Source organism: Rhinolophus sinicus, chromosome 1 (assembly GCF_057876585.1).
Source record: "Rhinolophus sinicus isolate RSI-liver-muscle chromosome 1, RSI-T2T, whole genome shotgun sequence".
NCBI lineage: Eukaryota > Metazoa > Chordata > Mammalia > Chiroptera > Rhinolophidae > Rhinolophus > Rhinolophus sinicus.
The window spans coordinates 91,683,530-91,708,188 of record NC_142501.1 but is presented as its reverse complement, the minus strand read 5'-3'; the positions used below and the strand labels follow the sequence as shown (position 1 = coordinate 91,708,188).

The following is a 24,659-nucleotide window of genomic DNA, read 5'->3' as shown; positions in this document are numbered from 1 at the left end:
TGATATTCTCTGAGCAACACTGAAAAGGAAATTCCTAAAAGGAAAAAATTAAGGAAAAAAAAAAATCCCAAACTCCAAACACCTCTCATACTACGATAGTTAGATAACAAATTTTCTTATAATGGGTATTGCAATAAGGTTAAGGCATTAGGTTACTTACCTGCAAGAGTTAACCTTCTAACTGACTTATATATATTTAACAGAAGGGACTAGGGTTGACCCTACATCTCTAATAGAGGAGAAAAAGAAAAGATAAGTAAGAAGCAGGTCAATAATCCCACTCCTTTCCCCTTCGGGAGAAAGAAGATAACCTATATTCTTAATTTCATCCCTGCATAGGTGAGGATATTCTTGTACACAAACCACATGTTGATAGAAAGAAAGAATGTTAAAAACTGGAAAAGAGATGGTACTTTGGGGCCTTTATTGGAAAAGCTTAGTTCTTTATTTGCTATTTAAGGATTATTCCAGCCATTTGAGCCTTTTTTACATGAAAAGAGCATTAGGGAGCAAATTTTTTAATAAATCGGTTTCTGCTGTTTGGGAATTACATCTGACGCTAAACGGCTAAGAGGTAGAATGGACTTAGGCTTTAAGGGGCGAGAAAGGCAAGGAATATTTAGGGTTATTTGTGATTGATCCAGTTCAGGTCACAAGAAAATAGAAGAATTCGTAATACACATGCCTCATCTTGTGAGAAGCTGAGATCATGGTCAAAGTTTAGGAGCACAAAGAGGTAAGGAACTCTAAGAACTACTATATTTAATAAAGCCATTTCCACCACTGTCCTACAGCAACTCAGAGTTTCAACTAACTTTTCGTTCTAATGAGGAAAGCTGTTAGGAACAGTCACGATCACATGTTCTATAAGGTGGGTAGCATTAGCGAGTTGAGTATCGGGAGAAAAAGAGGAGGCAGAATTAAAGAGCAAACCAAGACTAGGGAGGAAGTCCCAAGGGACAGTTAGTTATAGATAACACAAACTTAGCTTTATAATTTTCATTAGGACTCTCCCACCAGTGTTATTTCTTTATAGCTATGCTGTACAACATAGTTTGTTTTCTTTTTTCAATTCAAGTGTAGGGAATTTTTATATTAATTTATGTGATTTCCTACAGAATATTTAAATCTCAGTATTTTAGGCCACTGTGAAAAATGTTCCCAACTCTACTTAAAGTCCTTGATCATATGTCTCATGACTCAAATAAAGGCATTTGGTGGAAGTATAAATAAGTGTGGCTTTACAAATATTATTTTGTTACTAGACTATAACTTCCACAACTATTTTCAATTTTGTGGTTAATTTGGAAAACTGTCATAAATCCCCAAATGGGATTTTTATTTTTAATGTCAGCAACTCTTCAATAAATTTAAAAATGAAATACTGCAGGATATCAGGAGATAAAATAATTTAAAATACACTCTTGTTTGAATTATTCAAGGTATAATAGATTGATCACCTGTACTTTTTCCAGTAACCATTTCCTATAGCTTTCTTAGTTCTAACTCTATTCTATTTTTCTCTCTTAACAGGCAAGCATTTTTTAAATGCCAGAATTCAGACTATATTATTGGACCGTTTTTAGGTACACATGAAATTTTATTATTTGTTTGTGGGAAGTGAGAGCTTTCTTTAGCCAAAAGGCATCTTAAGAGTACATAAGTTAGCTCAGAGGGGTTTGGATTTCTCTGCCAACTTCACTAATGGGATGCTACATACCAAACAGCTCTGGATTCTCAAAGAAACCATTTCTCCTAAAAAACCAGTTCTTAGAGTATCAAATTCATAGTTTGATAAAATTTTCCTCAAAGTGAAAAATTAGTCTTTTAAGCTTTATTTGTAATGCCAACCTAGGGTGAGACTGCGATAGGAGTTTGAATTCAGGGCAATGGAAAATGAGTCAGCTCTTCTAGAAATCTTAGCAGTGAAGCTCATGATCTGAACTGATACCTAAAATTTATTGTGGTTATTAGAGCTGTTGTTATTTTCCCCTTTTTCCCATTCATCCTTTCTTTCTTAGTGAAAGGGGCTAACATCAAAGTGGAATAATAACAATAAAAAAGAACGGCTAACAAAACCACAGTAAAAGGAAAAGAAGAACCCTTGTGGGAACTGCCAATAAAAATATTCCTTCTCTTCAGGGCTAGCTAACCAACTCAGATGTTTCTATTGAATGACTGACAGGCTACAGTTTCTCATCTCCCCAAACTCATGGCCACCATTTATCTGTAACAGATGCTCAAAAATTACAATCATAAATGCTAGATATGGAAAAGAACTATCAGGTCATTCCTTTTGGTTTGCCTCCGTCAGGATTATTCTAGAAAATGAGATTATTCTAGTTCTTTGTTAAAGAACTTTCATTTTTTTTAATTAATTTTTTTTAAAATTTATTGGGGTGACAATTGTTAGTAAAATTACATAGATTTCAGGTGTACAATTCTGTATTACATCATCTATAAATCCCATTGTGTGTTCATCACCCAGAGTCAGTTCTCCTTCCATCACCATATATTCGATCCCCCTTACCCTCATCTCCCACCCCCCATCCCCCTTACCCTCTGGTAACCACTAAACTATTGTCTGTGTCTATGAGTTTCTGTTTCTCATTTCTTTGTCTTGTTCTTTCGTTGTTTTGTTTCTTTCGTTCTTTCGTTTGTTCTTTCGTTGATATGTTCCACATATGAGTGAAATCACATGGTTCTCTGCTTTTTCTGTCTGACTTATTTCGCTCAGCATTACACTCTCAAGATCCATCCATGTTGTCACAAATGTTCCTATATCATCTTTTCTTACCGCCGAATAGTATTCCATTGTGTATATATACCACAACTTCTTTATCCATTCATCTATCAAAGGACATTTTGGTTGTTTCCATGTCTTGGCCACCGTAAACAAAGCTGCAATGAACATTGGAGCACACGTGTCTTTATCTCTAAATGTTTTCAGATTTTTTGGATAGATACCCAGGAGAGGATTGCTGGGTCATATGGCAATTCTATTCGTAATTTTTTGAGGAACCTCCACACTGCCTTCCATAATGGCTGCACCAGTCTGCATTCCCACCAACGGTGTATGAGGGTTTCTTTTTCTCCACAGCCTCTCCAACACTTGTGACTATTTGTCTTGTTGATGATAGCCATTCTGACTGGGGTGAGGTGATATCTCATTGTGGTTTTGATTTGCATTTCTCTGATGATTAGTGATGTTGAGCACTTTTTCATATGTCTATTTGCCATTTGTATGTCCTCTTTGGAGAAATGTCTCTTCAAGTCCTCTGCCCATTTTTCAATTGGGTTGCTTGTTTTTTTGTTGTTGAGTTGCATGAGTTCCTTGTATATTCTGGATATTAGCCCCTTATCGGAGGCACTGTTTGCAAAAATCTTCTCCCATTCAGTTGGTGGCCTCTTTATTTTGCCGATGGTTTCTTTTGCTGTGCAGAAGCTTTTAAGTTTAATAGTCCCATTTGTTTATTTTAGCTTTTACTTCCATTGCCTTTGGAGTCAAATTCATAAAATGCTCTCTGAACCCAAGGTCCACAAGTTTAGTACCTATGTTTTCTTCTATGCAGTTTATTGTGTCAGGTCTTATACTTGAGTCTTTGATCCACTTTGAATTAACTTTGGTACATGGTGACAAATAGCAGTCCAGTTTCATTTTTTTGCACGTGGCTATCCAATTCTCCCAGCACCATTTATTGAAGAGGCTGTCTTTCCTCCATTGTATGTTTTTAGCTTCTTTGTCAAAAATTGTCTGTTCACATTTATGTGGTTTTATTTCTGGGTTCTCAATTCTATTCCATTGGTCTATGTGTCTGTTTTTCTGCCAATACCATGCTGTTTTGATTATTGTAGCCCTGTAGTACAAGCCAAAGTCAGGAAGTGTGATACCTCCATTATTGTTCTTTTTTCTTAAGATTGCTTTGGCTATTTGGGGTCTTTTGTGGTTCCAAACAAATCTGATGATTTTTTGTTCTATTTCTTTAAAATATGCCATTGGGATTTTGATGGGGATTGCATTGAATCTGTATATTGCTTTGGGTAATATGGCCATTTTAACTATGTTGATTCTTCCAATCCATGAGCACGGAATGTCTTTCCATTTCTTTGTGTCTTCTTCAATTTCTTTCAAAAACGTCTTACAGTTTTCAGCATATAGGTCTTTCACATCCTTGGTTAAGTTTATTCCTAGGTATTTTATTCTTTTTGCTGCAATTGCCAAAGGAATTGTTTTTTGTATTTCTTTTTCTGAGATTTCATTGTTAGTATATAGGAAAGCAATGGACTTTTGTACGTTGATTTTGTAGCCAGCAACTTTACTGTATTCGTTGATTGTTTCTAATAGCTTTTTGGTGGAGTCTTTAGGGTTTTCTGTATACAGCATCATGTCATCTGCAAAGAGTGATAATTTAACTTCTTCATTCCCAATTTGGATGCCTTTTATTTCTTTCTCTTGCCTGATTGCTCTGGCAAGGATTTCCAGCACTATCTTGAAAAGCAGAGGTGATAGGGGACAGCCCTGTCGTGTTCCTGAACGTAGAGCAAATGGCTTGTTTTTCACCATTAATTATGAGATTAGCAGAGGGCTTGTCATATATGGCCTTTATTATGTTAAGGTATTTTCCTTCTATACCCATTTTATTAAGTGTTTTAATCATAAATGGATGTTGTATCTTGTCGAATGCTTTTTCTGCATCAATTGATATAATCATGATTTTTGTCCTTTATTTTGTTTATGTGATGATCACACTGATGGATTTGCGGATGTTGAACCATCCTTGTGTCCCGGGGATGAACCCCACTTGGTCGTGATGAGTAATCTTTTTAATGCATTGTTGTATTCGATTTGCTAGAATTTTATTTAGGATTTTTGCATCTGTATTCATCAGAGATATTGGTCTGTATTTTTCTTTTTTTGTGCTGTCCTTACCAGGTTTTGGTATCAGGGCAATGTTGGCCTCATAAAATGAGTTAGGTAGTACTGTCTCTTCTTCAATTTTTTGGAAGAGTTTGTGCAGGATTGGTATTAGATCCTCTTTGAAGGTTTGGTAGAATTCACTAGGGAAGCCATCTGGTCCTGGACGTTTGCTTTTGGGAAGGTTTTGGATGACTGATTCATTTTCATTACTGGTGATCGGTCTGTTTAGATTTTCCAGTTCTTCATGGTTCAGCCTTGGAAGGCTATATGTTTCTAAGAACTTGTCCATTTCTTCTAGGTTATTGAATTTGGTGGCATATAGTCCTTCACAGTATTCTTGGATGATCCTTTGTATTTCTGTGGTGTCCGTGATAACTTCCCCTCTTTCATTTCTGATTTTGGTAATTAGTGTCTTCTCTCTTTTTATCTTAGTGAGTCTAGCCAAGGGTTTGTCAATTTTGTTAATCTTTTCAAAGAACCAGCTCTTTGTCACATTAATTTTTTCTATTGTCTTTTTGTTCTCTATTTCATTTAGTTCTGCTCTAATTTTCGTTATTTCCTTTTTTCTGCTGACCTTGGGTTTTACTTGTTCTTCTTTTTCTAGTTCTTTAAGGTGTAACATGAGCTTATTTATTTGGGAGTTTTCTTGTTTCTTGAGATAGGCCTGTAATGAGATAAATTTCCCTCTTAAAACTGCTTTCGCTGCATCCCAAAAATTTTGGTAGGATGTATTTTCATTGTCATTTGTTTCTATGTATCTTTTGATCTCTCCTCTAACTTCTTCTTTGACACAGTCGTTCTTTAAAAGTATGTTGTTTAATCTCCATGTATTTGTGGTTTTTCCTGCTTTCTTTTTGCAGTTGATATCCAATTTCAAAGCCTTGTGATCAGAGAATATGCTTGGTATGATTTCAATCTTCTTAAATTTGCTGAGACTGATTTTATGTCCCAATATATGGTCTATCCTTGAGAATGTTCCATGTACACTAGAAAAGAATGTATAGTCTGATGTTTTAGTATGAAGTGCTCTATAAATGTCAATTATGTCCATTTCATCTAATGTGTCATTCAGGGCTGCTATTTCGTTATTTATTTTCTGTTTGGATGATCTATCCATAGCTCTCAATGATGTATTTAAGTCCCCTAGTATAATTGTGTTTTGGTCAATTTCTCCCTTTAGTTCTGTTAGTAGTTGCTTGGTATATTTCGGTGCTCCCTGATTGGGGGCATAAATATTGATGACTGTTATGTCCTCTTGTTGTACAGTCCCCTTCACCATTATGAAATGTCCATCTTTGTCTCTTGTTATCTTTTTCACCTTGAAGTCTGTTTCATCTGATATCATTATGGCTACACCTGATTTTCTCTGGGTACCATTTGCTTGGAGTATCAATTTCTACCCTTTCACTTTGAGTCTATGCTTGTCCTTATAGCTGAGATGTGTCTCTTGGTTGGGTTTAGTTTTTTGATCCAATCTGCTACTCTGTGCCTTTTTATTGGTGAGTTCAGTCCGTTTACATTTAGGGTGATTATTGATATGTGAGGATTTCCTGTCATTCTATCTTTAGTTTTCTGGTAAGGCTGTGTCTCCATTGTTTCTTTGCCTTTTTGTTGTTGTCTATTATTTCTGTGTGGTGGTATTCTATGATGTTTCCCTCTGTTTCTTCTTTTATTACAGTATATATTTCAGTTCTGGGTTGTTTTTGAGTGGTTACCCTTAAGTTTATGTAAAAGAAAGTTTGATATTTAGAGTATTCCATTTTCTTCAGCACGCTTACTTTCTCCATTCCCGTATTCCGGTTCAGGCCTTACTCTCCTCCTTTTTGAGTTTTGGTTGCCACAAATTGTCCCTGTTGATGGTGGTCAAATAGCCTCCTTTAGTATTTCTTGTAGTGCAGGTCGTGTATTAGAAAATTCCCTCAGCTTCTGTGTGTCTGGAAAGGTCTTTATTCCTCCTTCATATCTAAAGGATATCTTTGCTGGATATATTATTCTTGGCTCATGATTTCTCTCTTTCAATAGTTTGAATATTTGGTTCCACTCCCTCCTGGCTTGTAGAGTTTCTGCTGAAAAATCTGACGATAATCTAATGGGCTTTCCTTTGTAAGTTACTGTCTTTTTTTTCCTGGGTGCCTTGAGGATTCTTTCTTTGTCGCTGATTTTAGACAGCTTCAATACAATGTGCCTTGAAGAAGGCCTGTTGGGATTGAGGTAATTAGGGGTTCTATTTGCTTCTTGGATTCGAGGGTCCAGTTCTCTTCACAAGTTTGGGAAGTTCCCATCAACAATCTGTTTGAATATATTCTCTGTTCCCTTCTCTCTTTCTTCTCCTTCTGGTATGCCCATTATTCTTATATTGCTCTTTCTGATGGAGCCAGAAAGGTCTTGTAGAGTTCTTTCATTTCTTTTGTCTCAAGTCTCTTTCTTCTTCCATCTGTGTCATTTCCACGTTTCTATCTTCGATGTCACTGATTCTTTCCTCCATCTGGTCAACTCTACTACCTAAGCTGGTTATTTCATTCTTTATTTCTTCTATTGAGTTCTTAATCTCCAGAAATTCTATTTGTTTCTTTTTTAAAATTTCAATCTCTTTCGTAAAATGCTTATGCTGTTCTTTGATTGTGTTTCTGAGTTCATTTAACTGCCTATCTGTGTTTTCTTGCATCTCGTTGAGTTTTTTCAGACCTGCAATCTTGAATTCTCTGTCATTTAAGTCACATATTTCTGTATCTTCAAGTGCTTTTTCTGGAGATTTTTCACTTTCTTTCTGAGCAGTCTTATTGTCTTGGTTATTCATGGCAATTACTGGTTTACTATCTCTCTTCCTAGACATCTACAGGAGTGGCTTCTGCAACAGGTTGATAGGAAGCGGTCTTTCTTTTGTTTTCCAGTACTTGTTGGTAGAATGTTTTATTTTTTCTCCAACTGCAGCTTATTTTTCTTCTCCGACACGGTAGTGCTATGTTTTCTCTGCACTATTCCTGCTTCTCACACAATGGGGTGATTCCCTGGGAGACGGGCTTCTCCTCTGTTAATAGTTCGTCTAGGTCACAGGGCGCAGTGTCCTTGTGGGTATGCGGAGAGCTTTTGAAGTTCCAAAGCTCGTCCAGCTCCAGATTCAGAGCCCGTATATTTCAGCAGTTCTGTTTACTCCTGCGGGGATCCGCCCAGATAATGGCCAGGGTCGGGGTGACTTGGGAGAGGTGGCCCAGAGCAATGGCGGCGACCACCACCACAGCCGGTCCTGTCTCCACAGCTCCCTCCCCTTTGCCGGAACTAGTTGGGCTGCGAATTTGTGTCTGTGGTCCACAGTTCTCAGAACAGCAAATATTGTGTTCTTTTGATCTGACACCGCTACTGTTCTGCTTCTAGCGCCGGGCAGGTGGGGGCGGGGCGAGCTCTGGGAGGGGAGGGAGGGGGCGGCTAGTCTCAGTGCCTAAGGCTTCTGTTCTCTGCTCGGCAGTGAAGGCTTAAACCACTGTTTTTAGCCTTCTTCCTTCAGTCTTTTCTCCGAGGTCTCTGCCGTGAGCGTTGGGTTCAGCCGTGTTATATGCTGTCCCCTCAGCCCTGTGGGCCATAAGCAGAGCCTTAGCAGTCCGAGTTCTTCCCTCTCCCGCAGCTGCGGTAGCTCCGGGAAGCAGCAAGCTCGGAGCACTGAGCTAGGTCTGCGACCTGCGCCCACGCGGCTCCGTCTCCGCACTTCTCCCTTCCCTCATCCTCCCCCCGCTCGCGTGATTCTCCCACCTGTAGGTGATTTCAGTAGTGGGCCTCTTCGTCTTGCCTGCCTGCTGTGCAGGGAGTCCTTTGTGGAGTTTTTGTTGTTCGATTGGTTGTAAATTCCAGGGGACCTTTACTGAGGCTCAACTCACGCCGCCACTTTTCCTCTGTCTCTAGAACTTTCTGTACAAATGGGCGAACTGCCTTTTCCTCGGGAAGGACTTCTTATTCTAGACTCAGAATCACATACATGCATGTTTCGGTCTCTTTTGCACAATGCACAAGTCCTTTGATGTGTTCAATGACCAATAATTAAACAATGCAAACACTGAAAGTACAGTGGGTCCTGCCATGATTGCGGAGTGAAGAGTCTGATTATCACTGCAGTAGCCACAGGTAGGATACTGCCCTTCTCCTTTTAAATTTTGCTTAAATAATTTTGTTTTCTTACAAATCATCACCAGAAAATACTTCTATAAGGAAATAATACCCACTATTAAGTGCTTCCTGTGCCAGGCACTGTTCTCACTTCTGTATGTTAATAATTTCTGATTTTTTTGTCATGAAAACTCTATGAAGCAGGAACACTTATTATTGCCATTTCAGAAATGAGGAGACTGAGGCATAGAGAGGTTAAACAACTTGTGAAGTCATAAAGTCGATAAGCGGCAGAGTCAGGATTCAGACTCAGCCTCTTTTATTCTGAGAAGTATGTTCCTACCACTTGCCATAAGTAACTAGAGGCAGATATCGCGCAGAACTACTTGGAGGGAGAAAACTTACAACTTGCCAACAGAATGAAGTGAATTCTGAGCAAAGTTGTAGAAAGGGGCACATCCCCAACCCGGGACACATGATTAGCACAACTGGTTCAACAGATGGAGAGGAGTCCTAAACACAGCAGAGGAATGTCTATTCCCCATCAGCTACACAGTAAAAAGGGATTGAAAGTTCACTGTATCAGAAAGAACCCACAATTACATCCCTGGTAGTGTTTTGTGTATAATTACACTTAGGTTAATTGTATAGTTTTCAACTGAGGATTTATGAATCATTACTTTACATTTGTATGCCAAACTTTAAAAATGCACATTAAAACAACAACAACAGGGGTTTCAATTCACTGTTTAGAGAAAAAGAACAGAATCAGGGCTGCTCCCACGCTTGGTAGAACTCCGTGGGTTGGTCCACAGGGCAGTGTAAACAGAGACGATGGATTAAGAATCACCACTCTCTCAACGAGTATTTGGATAGAGGATTAGGCCCAAAGTGCTGAGATAATTATTGAAAGGAAGGTATTAAACAACCATTCTACTAAGATTGAAAATGAAAGACAACAACAAGGGGAAATTTAAGTGCAAATTAAAGACAAGGACTACTTTAAAACTTCAAGTTGGTAAATCTGAATGACACAAAATATATGGAAAATCTGATGTAAGAACATCGTGATGCCACAGTAATATGTCCTAAGCAACTGAAGAAGGTAATTTAAGACGTAAGTCCTCTGCCAGAGTCAGGTTTTTACGCTTTATTTCTAGAACTTTTATTTAATGGTTGGTTTTTAAATTTCTGTACCACTTATATAAATTTCTCTATATTCTTTATTGCTTATCCCACGCCTTACTGTTTTGCCGCCAATCATAAAATTTTTCAGGAGTGTAATCTCCAACCCAGGTTGGCAACGGAAGCAACTGTGGCACGAAAAAAAAATTACACACTATTCCCTTTTCATGATTTAGAGCCAAGCATTCTTTAAAAAACTACTTCATATCTTTCCAAAGTCCTAATAATAAAGGAAAATTCATATACAAATACACCACTATTTTGCTATATCTAGACATTTGAACTGAGTGGGAAAGAGCTGACAAGTCAAGATATTGGTACATAGAGAAAACGAAACAAAACTTACATATTGTTGTCTCAGCAGGTCGTGCTTCTGCTTAGAGAATCACATATGATACCTTTTTCCCCCTCCAAATTATATCCATCCTTCTTACATTTTCTTAATTACTTTAAGCCCTGACTTAATTTTCTTTTCAACTCTTACCTTTTACCATGTTCTAGGAATGGTTCCCAGACCTCTTGAAAGCAAGTGATTTTACTCTTTATTACACCCAAGAGTTTTCTCTGCTATTTCATCTCCAAAATTTCAAGCTTTGAATTTTACCACCAGTGACAAAAAACTTGTGTTACACCTCTTTCACTAACTTGCTCCTAAGAAACATATTTGCAAACGTTTTTCTCATGATGTTACTCAGAACCCTAACCTCTCCCTAATTCCCCAGCATATCAATCTATTTCTGGCTTCAAATATTCATCGTTTCCAGGGACGGATCATCTGTCTTCTTCTCTGAAAGGTTACAGTCTCTTAACCTTGCACTGTGGCCTAATAAGCGCAGGTAACACCTCAACACGAGCTTCCTCATTTCCTGGGTTGCTATCATGACATCACAAGAGTCATGTCCCATGAAAATCCATACCAAGGCTATCACGACAAGATCCTCTATGGCTCTACAGTGCTAGTAGTCACATTTACTGATAGCTCAAAGTAGCAGAAAATAAGAGGTAATATTAGCAGAAGGCGCTAGCTGGGCTGAGACTGCAGATTTATGCAGAGAAGAAGGAACTAACAGAAAGGGAGCAAGGATTACTGAGAGAAAATTAGTAGAGGAAGACTGCAGAGGAACGGGCTGGTCCGGTGGCTCAGGTGGTTGGAGCTCCATGCTCCTAACGCCGAAGGCTGCCAGTTCGATTCCCACATGGACCAGTGGGCTCTCAATCACAAGGTTGCTGGTTCGACTCCCCGCAAGGGATGGTGGGCTGCACCCCCTGCAACTAACAATGGCAACTGGACCTGGAGCTGAGCTGCGCCCTCCACAACTAAGATTGAAAGGACAACAACTTGACTTGGAAAAAGTCCTGGAAGCACAAACTGTTCCCCAATAAAGTCCTGTTCCCCTTCCCCAATAAAAAAAAAAAAAAGAATTAAAAAAAAGACTGCAGAGGAAGGACAAGTGCTTAAAATCTGTCATAAAATCTGTCAGAGATAGGAAGCTAGCCTTATAAAGGAGAAAGAATATGTCCTCTGAGGCAGAAGAGAAACAAAAAAATACAGATAACTGTTGAGGTGAAGGTAACTCAGGGTTTCCAGGACAAGGTTGGTCTCAGTAAAATGAGAGTAGTACAATTAGGTAGCGGTAAGGTTGGCAACAGTAAAGGATATGATAGTACTGGACTTTCAAAAAAGATGTACTTATTCTGAAGAGAAGGAAACCGGAGCTTTTCAAAATCACAAAGAAGGAAAAGAAGCATCTATTATGTACAAGCAGATGTATACATGCTTCACCACAGATTAGTATGTCAGGAAGCCATAATTTTGTAAAAATTTTGTAAAAATTGACTGGCATGTATGGCAAAATGTTAATTGTTAAATATGGGGCTAGGCATATGGGGTTTCATTATATTATTGTCTCTACCTTTGTGCAGCTTTGGAAATGTTTATAATAAAAAATATTTACAAAAATTGCCTAGCCATCAGATAACCTCAGGACCAACAGTTATCTCTCAATAAGCTCAACAATTTGCCTAAACTTTCCAGAAGGTTTCAGAAATTTCAGAGATGCAATTGGATACAAATACATACACTCTAGAGAACTTTAAAATTCAAAGAAGAGGAGTCAAAAATAATTCTATTTGACGAGGACTTGTTCCAAATTTGTTTTAGGGAATAAGAAATACAAGTGGGCATTAAAATGAGCAGGCTGAGTGTGTTGGGGTATAAACAGGGTTGGAAACAAAAGCGCTAAGGAAAAGTGCTTCTACCACACACATGTGTGAAGAGTAAGAAAAAACACTTACTTCATCTCCAGAACTTCCTCTAAGTGTTTCCTTCTCTCTGCCCGAAGATTGGTCAAATGAGTTTCCTTTTCTGCCAGAGATTGCTGAGTAGAGGACAGCTTTGCTTTCATGGATTCTAGTTCCTGCTTTACTTTCTCCATGGCCATCAGTAACTCCTCCACCTGTGATAAATAGGGAAAAGAGAAAAAGTGAGCATCTTGATAAATTAAAGTTGGAGGACTGGACAGTGGACAACTCCTAGGCCCACAAAATTGAATACACACACACACACACACACAACCAAAATTCTGTAATCTTTCTGGATGCGACATATATATCAAGAAGATATAGCAGATAATGAAATCTCTGATCATCCCTCCACTGTAATTCTTTTCAGTTTAGGTCAGAAAGATCCTCATTTACCTTTTGATAAACACAAGGACATATGAGTTTAAGAAGTCACCCTTTGCCATAGACAATCCCTTTTAAGGACTTTATTTGGAAAGGTACAGAAATTTCCATGGAAATAACAATATAACACAGATAAAAATATAAAGAACAAAATCATAATAAATACTTATGGAAGGATTTTAGGAGATAAGAGACAAACTTGACTAATAACAGATTAAGTAAAAACATAAATCATTTTTCTGTTTACACCATTAAAAAGAATTTCTTTTTAAAGAAACAGCTAGAATTCATCAGATAATTTCTTGCTGTAAAGGCAGGTAGGTAGAGTTTTTTTTCAAGGAAGGTACGAAGAAAATAAAATACATATATATATATATATATATATATATATATATATATATAGAGAGAGAGAGAGAGAGAGAGAGAGAGAGAGAGAGAGTGTGCACGCGCATGCCCGCACTAGAGAGCCAAAAAAATGTATACACATTTTAAGAAAGAAAAAAACTGTGTATTAACATTGTAATACTCAATGTATACCAATAAAAAAGATGAATGCAAGTCATGTGTATACATTTTTTTAGCACCTGTGGTATACAAGTGGACGCTAATGATGACCACTTTGAGCATCTCTTGTAATTGCAGAAGTCAAACATGACTTGTATTCATGTTTTGTTATCAGTATATATTGAGTATTACAATTTTAAGTTTTTTCCTTTCTTAAAATGTGTATACATTTTTTTGGTACCCTCTGTATACATAACCAGATAGAGAAGAGAAAATGCTAAAACACATGAAACTAAGAGCAAGAAATGTACTTTACAATCATTTCTACTTACACTAGGTGGTCCCAAATCAAATTATTTAAATAAACATGTTCATTTTAATTCAGAAGCAAAAAATATCTGTTTTCCAAAAACTAACCTCAACCAGATAAATCAACCATCCAACTACACCAACCACAAGAGTTTATGTCAGGTTGCTGCTTGCCAAGAAATAATTTTGGTGGCAATAACGTTTTCAGAGGTAGAGCTGAGAGTAGGTAGAGCTATGGGATCTGCCATGCACTGACTCCTACATAACAGCCATTTGTGTGAATCTAAACCTGAGAGCAGCCTGGAGTCAACACTGCAGTGTGACAACTCAGGTGTTAACAGACACCTGGATGTCAGTGTCTCATACTGAACCAATGTCTCTATGTTGATTGGTAACAGCTGCTAAGTACTGAGAGAAAACACATCCATTTTAATGGTTTTGGGCACCTGAATGACTTTGCGAATCTTTTCAGAAGTGACCAACTTAATGTTCTCAGCCATCAGCACCCTCACAGTCCCAGCGGCTGTGAAAATATCTATTATTAGGCAGATCTCCTTGGATATGCATTCACATATCTGCAAGCTTCACATAAACATGTGTCACTGTCTGCCCTTTGGAAAACTGCCAATAAAGATGATTCCATTTTATCAATTTAATTCACATAAAATCTTATCGCAAATTGAATTGAAATGATACTCCAAAGTATGTTCTTATGACACAACATCAGGAATGGGTGACACTGTTTACAGAAGCTCTAATAAAGTGTGGGGTGGGTCCATCTTTTATGAACTTATTTTAAACATAACAAAACATCTCCCTCCCCTCCTGTCTTTCACTATCCCAGGCAAGTCACGGTATTAGTTTTTTATGTAACTTGGAGGGATATTTTGTCCATACTCGTACATAAGCGAGCGTCTATAAATACCTCTTTCACTAACTTGCTCCTATTTCTCTTTTTTCTACACAAAAGGAAGCCCACTATATACATACTCAATATCTAAACTTTTTGGTAAAGTTTTATTGACATACAACATAAGTACAGAAAAATACACAAATAATAAATGTACAACTTGAAGCATTTTCTGAAAATGAATACACTTATGCAATCAGCACACAGAGTAATCCACAGAACATTACTGGTATCCCAGAAACCTCCCTCATACGCTCTTTCTAGGTAAAGAGTAACTATTATTCTTACACTCCAGGTTAGTTTTGCCTATTTGTTTTAATTTCATACAAATGAAATTGCACAGTATATAATTTTAAGTACAGGTTTTTTTTCACTCATTGCTATGTCTGTGAGATTAGATTCATCCATGTTGTTGGGTATAATCATATTTCTGCAATTTTCCTAACTGCATGGTAGTCCACTTGGTAAAGGCAGTGAAATTTACTGAAGGCACTTTTGATAAATAGAAGTTTTTAATTTTAATGGAGTTTAACTACTTTTTCCCTTTATGTTCAGAGCTTTTTGTACGCTAAAGACAATTTTGTCTACCTCAAGATCATGAAGATAATCTTCTATATTTAGTTCTAAATCGTTTATTGATTATATGTTCCACATGTAGATCTACAATATATAGGCAACTGATTTTTGAATATGCTATAATGATCAAAATTCATTTTTATCAATGTGGATATCCAACTGACCCACACTATAAATAGAAGGACTGAAACAGTCATGACAGGAAGGTACTTTTGGCCTATTTGGCAAAAGATCAGAAATTATTTAGAGTACTTACAAATTATACGAAAAATAATTTAACACGACTTTATATTGCACATAACTTTAAATTTCATAAAGGAGGAATATATACACATTCCAAAACCAAGAGCAAAACATACATCTATTTACTCACCACCTTTGTAAGTCAGTTATCCAAATGTATCCCCGAAGTCACCCTGTGATAGGTAATTACCATCTTAATTTGTGTCACTTATTCCCTTGCATTTCTTTATTTTTGTATCTGATGAATATATTCTGAAATACATCACTGCTTAGTTTTATCAATTTATGTATACTGTATAAATGGAATCTTCTTTCTTTTTTTGTCCAACATTATGTTTTTTTCATGCATATAAAAAAGGGTCCACCATACGTGCATATTCCAGAACAACGAGCAAAACACCTATATATGTGTATATTCCAGAACCATGAGCATAATCACACAGGAGCTAAGAGCAATGACAACCAACAGTACTGAGTGCTATAGCATACAGATTATGGTTTCCCACTAAATGAGTGGCTGATTCCAGATTTGGACCAAGAAATGTACAAAAGATGTTGAACTTTGTATATCTTATGCCAGAAAGCAGAAACAGGGATCATGGCAAATAGGGATCGTGACACAGAGAAAATGATAACAAAACCAGAAAAACACATCATAAAAAACAAAAAAAGAAAGAGGAATACCCTTTAAGGATAAGGATGCAAAAAATACTAGAAAACCAAACTTAGCAAGACATAAAAACTGGAACTTACCCTCACAATTCAAAGTAAATAGTTTAACATATAAAAATCAATGTAATACACCATAGTAATAGAACAACAGGACAATAACAACATGATCACTTCAATAAATGCAGAAAAGCATTTAACAATTTCCAACAAACTTTCATGGTGAAAACTAACTAGAGACAGAGGAGAACTTCTTCAATCTGATAAGAGGGCATCTATGAAAACCCCACAGCTAACATAATCTTTAATGAGGACAGACTGAATGGTTTCCCTCTAAGATCAGGACCAAGAACAAGACCAGGATGTCCGATCTCATCACTTCTATTTAATGTTGTACTAGAGATAACAGCCATCCATGAAAATTAGGCCACACAAAAAATTAAAAGGAATCTACATTGGAAAGGAACACAGAACTTTCTGTAGTTGAAGATGACATGATCTTATATAGAGAAAAACCCTAAAAAATCCACTAAAAAAATCATAATAAACAAGTATACAAGGTTGCAAGATATAAGATCGTCACACAAAAATCAACTGTTTATCCATCTATAATAAGCATTGAACAATTCAAAAAGGAAATTAAGAAAATGACTCCATTTAAAATACCATTCAAAAGAAGAAAATACCTAGGTATAAATTTAACAAAAGAAATGCAAGACATATAGACTGGAAATTACAGAAAATTGTTGGCAGAAATTAAAGACTTATGTAAATGGAAAGACATGAAGTTCATGGATCGAAAGACTTTGATATTGTTAAGATGGAATACTCCCCCAAATTGAGCTACAGATTCAATGTGATCCCTATAAAAACTCTAGTGTCTTTAAAAAAAATTTTTTTGCAGAAGAAATTGAGAAGCTGATCCTAAAATTCATATGAAAATGAAAAGGAGCCAGAATAACAAAAGTATTTTTGAAAAAGGAAAATAAAGTCAGATGACTCATACTTCTAGACTTCTAAACTTACTACAAAGCTTCAGGGTGCTTCTGACATAAGGACGATAAAGAGATCAATAGAAACGAATTGAGAGTCTGAAATCAACACTAACTTTTATGGTCAACTGATTTTTGAGAAAAGTCAAAGTAATTCAGTGAGGAAAGAATATTCTCTTGAACGAAAGATGTCTGGGAAACTGCCCTATTCCCTCACATTTTAAATTTCCTATGCTATTAACTTCTTGACAAAAATGTATCACTTGTCGTATACAAAAATTCCACAATTTGGATTCAGCTGACTTTTTAAAAAAGTTTTTTCATGGTGCTATTTATGCTGTTCCTCTTGTTCTCGTATTTCCTATCAACGAAAGGTGTATCTAAAGACTTCATTAGATTCAGGTTTGATATTTTGTCTTTTTGACAATAATATCCATCTGTAAGGCTGTGCACTTCAGGTAACATCACCCAAAGAGACACACAGCGGTGTCTCACTTTCAGTAATAGCATTGATTAGTGGGTTTAGATAGCCAGAGCCTGATTTTTTCATTATAAATTTCTCAATCTTTTCCCAAATTTTTATCATTTGAACAATATCAGTGAAGCTAAATATGTTTCATTTGCTTAGGGACCATTTGTGCTGCTTCTTCCTTGAAACGCTTAGAGAAATCTCTGTACCTCACCCACCTTAAGCTTGTTTTTCTTATTCTTGTTGACTAGGAGGAGTTTTAAACATAGAAATGAACACATATTCTAGATACCAACCTTTCATCAATTGTAGGTGTAGCGAATCTCTTCTCTCAGTTTGTGATTTATGTGTTCCATTCAATCTGTATTATTCAATCTGATGTATTTTGTTGATCAGAAATATGTTAAACTAATATAATCAAATGTATTAAGTATCTATTTTAGGATTTGTGAGTTTCACATCATTTAAGAAATCCTTTCCTATATCCAAGACCATATGCCATTTCCCCCTTTCACATTGCCTTCAGGTGTAGACTGAATTAGCGGGCCCAACTATGCACTTCTCTACAGTAACAATATATCCACATCACTGCCATGGCCTCCTGATGGGCAGAGTACATTTGTTTGACCCTACATTTTGGCTTCGCTACATGACTTGCTTTGGGCAATGGGATGTCACGTAGCAGACCAGACACACGATGAGGCTTGCAATGTGTGTGATTAGGTTGCATTTCCACCACTGCCAAGAAAACAACTGAGTAGCTGCTGCCTCTCAGGTGGGTCCCAGAATAAGCCATGTGGAGCGTAGCCAGTCAGCAACTAAAGCCCAGCCAACCATGCTAACCCTCCAATCTACATGACTGAGAAATAAATGTTTATGATTATTTGTGTGTCAATAAGGGTGCTCCAGAGAACAGAAGCAACAGGACATATATTGAATAAAGTATATGTGTATGTATATGCAAACACACACGCACACTATGTTCAATATAAATCCTGCTGATTCTGTTTCCTTTATAAATGAAATACAGTAATGTTACATTGATTAACATGATTAATTACAATACATTAATTAACCTATAACATATATATGATCTATAATACATACCATAAAATATATTTTTAATAGGGACTTGGCTCATGTGATTATGGCTGACAAGTGCCGAGATCTGCAGTGTGAGCAGGCAAGCTGGAGACCCGAGAAAGCCAATGGTGGAACCCAGCGCAAAAGCTGGCCGGCTCAGAGCCAGGAAGAGCCGATGTTTCAGTTGCAGCCCAGAGGCAGGAAAAAGCTGGTGCCCCACTGGAACACTATCGGGCAGGATTTACTCTTACTCAGGAGAGGGGAATCCTTTTTGTTCTACTCAGGCCTTCAACTGGCTGGAAGGCCTGCGCCGAACAGGATGAGAGCGCCCCACGTGAGGAAGGGCAGTCTGCTTTACTCAAGTCTATTGCCGTAAAACATTAATCTCATCTGGAAACATCTTTACAGAAACACTAGACTCTATTCTACAGAACAGTTTGACCAGATATATCTGGGCACCAGTGTGGCCCAGTCAAGTGGACACATAAAATTAACCATCACAATTGGCTACTGTTATTTTGTGATTATTTGTAATACAATACCTGACTGAGAAGCTTTCCAACAGTTTTAAAGGACTGTATTTCACATTTAGTCTTTAAGCGACCTAGAATTGCTTTTTGTGTATGGAGGCAGTGATACAATTTCATTTTCCCCACTGGGATTTTCGAGTCTCAATGCTATTTATTGAAAATCCATTCTATCTTCACCTTTGACATTCATCAAGTACATTTCTGTGCTTTCTATTATGGTCTCCTGGTTTGCCTATTGCTGAATCAAAACCACATTGTCCTAATTACTATAGCTTTATATGGCTTGATATCTAACAGTCTCCTGTTTTCAAGAGCACTTTAGCTATTCTTGAATTTCTACAAAAAACATTTGAGTTTACCCATGTTCCAGGCTCTGTTCTAGAACAGTTCATGAAAGAGGTATATATTTAGGAATTCAATATCTTTCAAAAAGTTTTATAATTTTCCCCATAAAAATCTTAAACATTCTGATGATGTATATTCTTTGATACTTTATATGTTTTTTAAATGTTATAGTAAATAGTATCTTTTTTAAAAAATTCTGATACAGGTTATAGAAATGCAACTGATTTCTGTATGTTGATACTGTATCTAGCAGCCTTTTGAAATGCTTTTATGTACACATTTTTTATTTACTATGAAGACAACCATGTCATAGCTGAATGATAGTCTTCTCTTTCCTTCCATTCCTTATATTTATTTCTAGAATGATGACAGCCTGCATTTTGTTCTATTCCTGATCTTAAAAGGAATGCTTAAAAGTTTTTTCCAAAAGTAAGTCCTTTATTAGGTTAAGGAAACTCCATTCTATTGCTAGCTAGTTAAAAATATTTTAAATTATAAATTAATATAAATTCTCTGCATTTCTTGAGATGATCGTGACTTTTTCCTATCATCTTTTAGACCACAATAATTAGTTTTCTAGTAATACCAATCTTAAACTCTTGAGAAAACTAAACTTCTTCAAGCATATTTTTCTATTCACATACATTAATTCTTGATTGGCAATATTTTGTTTAGGAATTTTACATTTATGTTTATGGTTGAGACAAGCCTAAACTTCTCCTTTCCTGTATTAACTTTGTCAGGTTTTGAAATCAAGTTATACTGGCCTTACAAAATATGTTGGTGATTACTTGTTCCCTCATTTTTTTATTTTCTGGAACTGTTTCTGTAAGACCGAAATTATTTGCTCCTTGTTTGTTTATTAGAAATCACCAGTATAACTCCCTTGGCTTGAAGTTTGTGGGAAAAAAATCTATTACTGACTCATTTCTTTTCAGGTTATCTTTTTCATACTTAGTTAGTTTTGCTAAGTTCCATTTTTTCTTGGCATTTATTCATTTAGTCTAAATTTTGTAATGTACTGGCAAAGACATTTGTATCCTTTTAATATCTGCAGGACTTGTAGCTATGAACCCTTTATCATTCCAAAAATTATTCACCGTGCCTTCTTTCTTTTTCTCTTTTAGTCTCACCAGAGGCCAGTCAACTTTCTTAGTGTTTTCCAAGGACCAATTTTGGGCACTGTGAATACTTCTTTGAGGAGAGGGGAAGGATTGGTTGTCTATTAGATTCTCTACCTTGGGCTGCCACGGACCTTTTCTTTTGGGCTACCAATACACAAAAACAGGTGTTCAAGTTCAACAGCTTATCAAGTATTTACCTTTGAATTCCCTGTCTATTCATCCCCTGATATGAGAATGTCTTACTTTCTTGCCAACTTATGAATGCATATTTTATTGACCACCTTCAGTTATTCCTCTGAGGCTATTTTCCCAGCATTTGTCTGGTCTGCCATGTTTATGGACACGTTTTACTTTTCATTCCAATATTTCACTTACAGAATTTTGCCTGCTAGTAAAACGTAATTTTCTTAAAGATTGCTTAATTTCCCCATCCATTTGAGTGCCAGGCCCTCAAGGTATTTCTACCTCAGATCATACATAATCCAAAAAGGTTTGAAAGCACGTATTTAAGGCAAGAATGGTACCATAAATGAGGATTTCCAACCAAATATCTGATTGGCGCTCTGGCTCCAAGACAGGGAAAGAGTTTCAACGCCAAATTGAAATACTTCACACTGTTGTGTTTTCGCAATCCTGGAGAACACAATCCACTATCTCTGTTTGGATATCTATTTCATCACATGCCTACCACCAGCAGTTGTATAGTTTGGGGTACAGTCACTGAGTAATGAAAGCTGAGTGGAGGAAAAGAAGAGATATATACCACATTAAACAATGAAGCAATTCTCCACAATTTAAAAATGCGCTCCAGGTCATAGTACAATTTTCAAAAGCATATGTTTTAAGACGTAAAAAACCCAGGCCAGAGCTGGGATTCAAGTATGTAATTCAACTGCCTCCAGTAACGCATTAAGGAGAACGCATAGGGTTTGACGGTGAGCAGCACCGCAGGACCAGATGGTTTGCTTAAATCACAAGCTAATAAACTTTCACTCAAAATAAGAAGGGAACAAATCATGACTTTACCGCAGACCGTTTTCCTTAAGAAAGCACAGCAGGCGGGCGCTTCAGGTACCGGCAGAGGCAGCCTCTTCAAGTTTCCCACCTTCTTCTATTCCACAACTGAGAGAGAAACACTGTTTGTAGTTTCCAAGATGCTTATGGAAAATCTTGTTATAGTTTCTTGGGAAAGTAAAAGGCAAAAGTCTCCACCGGGGAGGAAAAAAACAATTGGGAAAAAAAGACAGTGGGACAAAAAGAAAATTATCCAGAGGTTAAGAATTTATCATGTAAGTCAGATTTTCATTTGAGAAGTCCACTAGTTTCTTGATTTCAAGAAACTGTAGATTAAGACCTACTCTGTTTTACAATTACAATTTAAAAAAAGGTTACGAAGCTCTTGAGTTGAGAAGCATTTCTGAAGTATTGGTGAGAATGTTTTCTCTTTCTCTCTCTCTCTCTGTCTCCCCTCTAACAAACTCCTTAAGGTATCTAACAATCACTACTAATGAGAACTGGCATTTACAGAATTCCTAACAGAGCTTTACGGTAGTGTTTACACTAGAAATCTTTTTCCCAATATGTTCTTTTGGCTAATGCATGGAATTCTTTGATAAGATATATACCAATAGTACAGTACTTTATGAATATGGAACAGCTATAGCTATTGCAATAATAATACTAATAGCAACTTATATTACAGGAATACTTTGAAGTACTCTAAATCCTCACAATGATGCTATAAGGTACGAGGCATTACTATCACCCTCATTTTTACAGAAAAGGAAACAGCGTTAAGAGTTTAAGTGCCGTATTGAAGAAAGCTGAGCTAGGATTCCAACCTAGGCAGTCAGACTCCATTATATTAGGTTGCTGCAAAAGTAATTGCGGGTTTTGCAATTATTTTTAACCTTTTAAACCGCATTACTTTTGCACCAACCTAATATTTACAGTTAATGCCACTTGCTACAATGTTATCAGTGTTCAAAATGACCTAAAACAGTTTTCACAATTGTATCTAAAGAGTCACTCTGGGGAGTGTTCCCATGCCCACTTTTACATCTTTCTATCCTTCCTTTCTCTCCCTTCTCTCCTACCCCTCCAAAATATTTATTTCCTACCATGTACGAGGTCATATGTGTTATGCATTGAAAGCATAATAGAAAACAAAACAGACATGTTTCCCTAGCACTCTTGAGCTTAAGAGTCCATAGAAAGATATAGTGATTAATTAATGAAATTCCTAAGTATGTAATGATAAATTTTGGATAGTGTTATGCAAGAAGTTACAGGATGTCATGAGAATAAGTAGCATGAAGCCGTGGTGTATGTTTTCGGGGCCTAGAGAAAGTTTCCCCAAGAAAGTCCAGGACCCAATGGGAGTAAAAGGGGATTCCAGCTTCTGAGTCCAGCATGTACAGTAGCCCTGAAGTGGGAAAGCACATACCTACAGGAGAAGATTAAAAAAGATCAAAGTATTGCAAGCCCTGAGAATAAGGGATGAAGGGCGCAAATACGGCAGGAGGGGAGGAAGGGGTCAAATGGAGAAGGCTCTTGCAGGCTGTGGTAGGGACTTTGGCTTTTATCCCCACAGCGACAGGAAGGTACCAAAGAGATCTGACTAAACAGAGGAGCAAGAAGACTGAGAATGTTAAAATGAGAATTACTAGAACGATGGACCAAGGAATCTAAGCTGAATAAAGACGTAAGCAAAGAGGAGGAATGGATTAGGATACAAGAAAAGAGACAAGTTCAAATAATGTGGAAATATAGTTGTAGTGGGAATACTTGAACAGAAAGCCAAAATGATAGGAAATTGTGATCAGAGAGGAGGGTGCTTAATGAGTGACACTGGAGGCAGGCTAGATTACCAAAGTCTACAATACCGGATCTGGAATAAAGAGTCAATGGAGGCAAACACCATTGGTCAAGAAACTGAGAAGACAAAGTAACGAACGGGTTATTAATGTAGATTCTGAAGTTAGTGAGATAACAAAAGTCAATGAAAAGCTTCAATGCTACAGCTCAATGACATGAGCCTAGAAGAAGCAAGGCTTCTTATAAGAATGTGATGGAATAGCGAACAACCTAAAAGTGTAACAGGAAATAAGGATGAGAGTCCTACCTCAAACTCTAAGGCTCATAATAAACACTTACTTGTCATCAGAAAGGGTTATTGGGAGTTTCCAGGGCAGACAAATACTTCAGGCAAGGAAAGATGGTTTAAGAAGGAAATTAAGAATGTATATGCCAGGGCCTGGCACAAAGCAGAGACTCAATGACTATTTGTTAATGAATGAATGAAGATTTGTGAAGTTTGGTGACTGAGTAGGGAGATAAATATAAAAGGGAAAAGAAGAGCTGGAGAGCGGGGTGAAGGCAAGAGTACTGAATAATATAGAACAACAGTGCAGCAGAGCACAGATGACAGGGGCTTATTTTTTGGACGTCTGATGAAATCCAGGATAAGAGGCAGAGTAAAATTAATTCCAGTAGGTTCTCTGAAGAGGCTGGCAGTGGTGCCATTGTACCATAACTTCAAAATCAATCAGATGCTACCAAAATAAGAATTTAAATTTTTTCTTTAGTCCCCATTTAAATGCATATATATGACTTATATAATAGCATTGATAATTTTCTATTCCATGTATTGAAAATAAAACATTCTGAGTGATTCCTGAGATACCTCTGCATTCAGCAGTATATTAAACTTAGGAATTTCAGGTACTATTAACATCTCTTGGTCCTGATTTTATGAAGGACCCAAATATGAGTAGGAGTCACAGATACAGCACTAAGAGGAAAACACTACACCATATTTCCACAATTCAACTTTGGGAATCACTAGATTTCATGACTTTTACATATTATTGCATTTCTGCAATCAGCCAAAGGTTTGTGAGAATGAACAAAATCCACAAATGACACTTTAAATAAGTAGAGTGCTCCATGGGTGAGGAATTTACAAAATCTTTTTACCATCAAAATATGGCTGCTGTTCCCACAGGACACTGAACAATGCC

At 37.0% G+C, this 24,659-nt stretch overlaps 1 protein-coding gene across 14 annotated transcripts in view; it reads right to left on the bottom strand.

The window, feature by feature from the left end:
- ERC1 (ELKS/RAB6-interacting/CAST family member 1) overlaps nt 1–24,659 on the bottom strand; it is a 491,277-nt gene that overhangs the window by 195,437 nt on the left and 271,181 nt on the right. For all 14 annotated transcript variants that reach the window (XM_074325171.2, XM_074325172.2, XM_074325174.2 and 11 more), the window contains one exon: nt 12,494–12,654. In XM_074325171.2, coding sequence (XP_074181272.1) covers nt 12,494–12,654 — 161 coding nt within the window. The remainder of the gene's footprint in view (nt 1–12,493; nt 12,655–24,659) is intronic.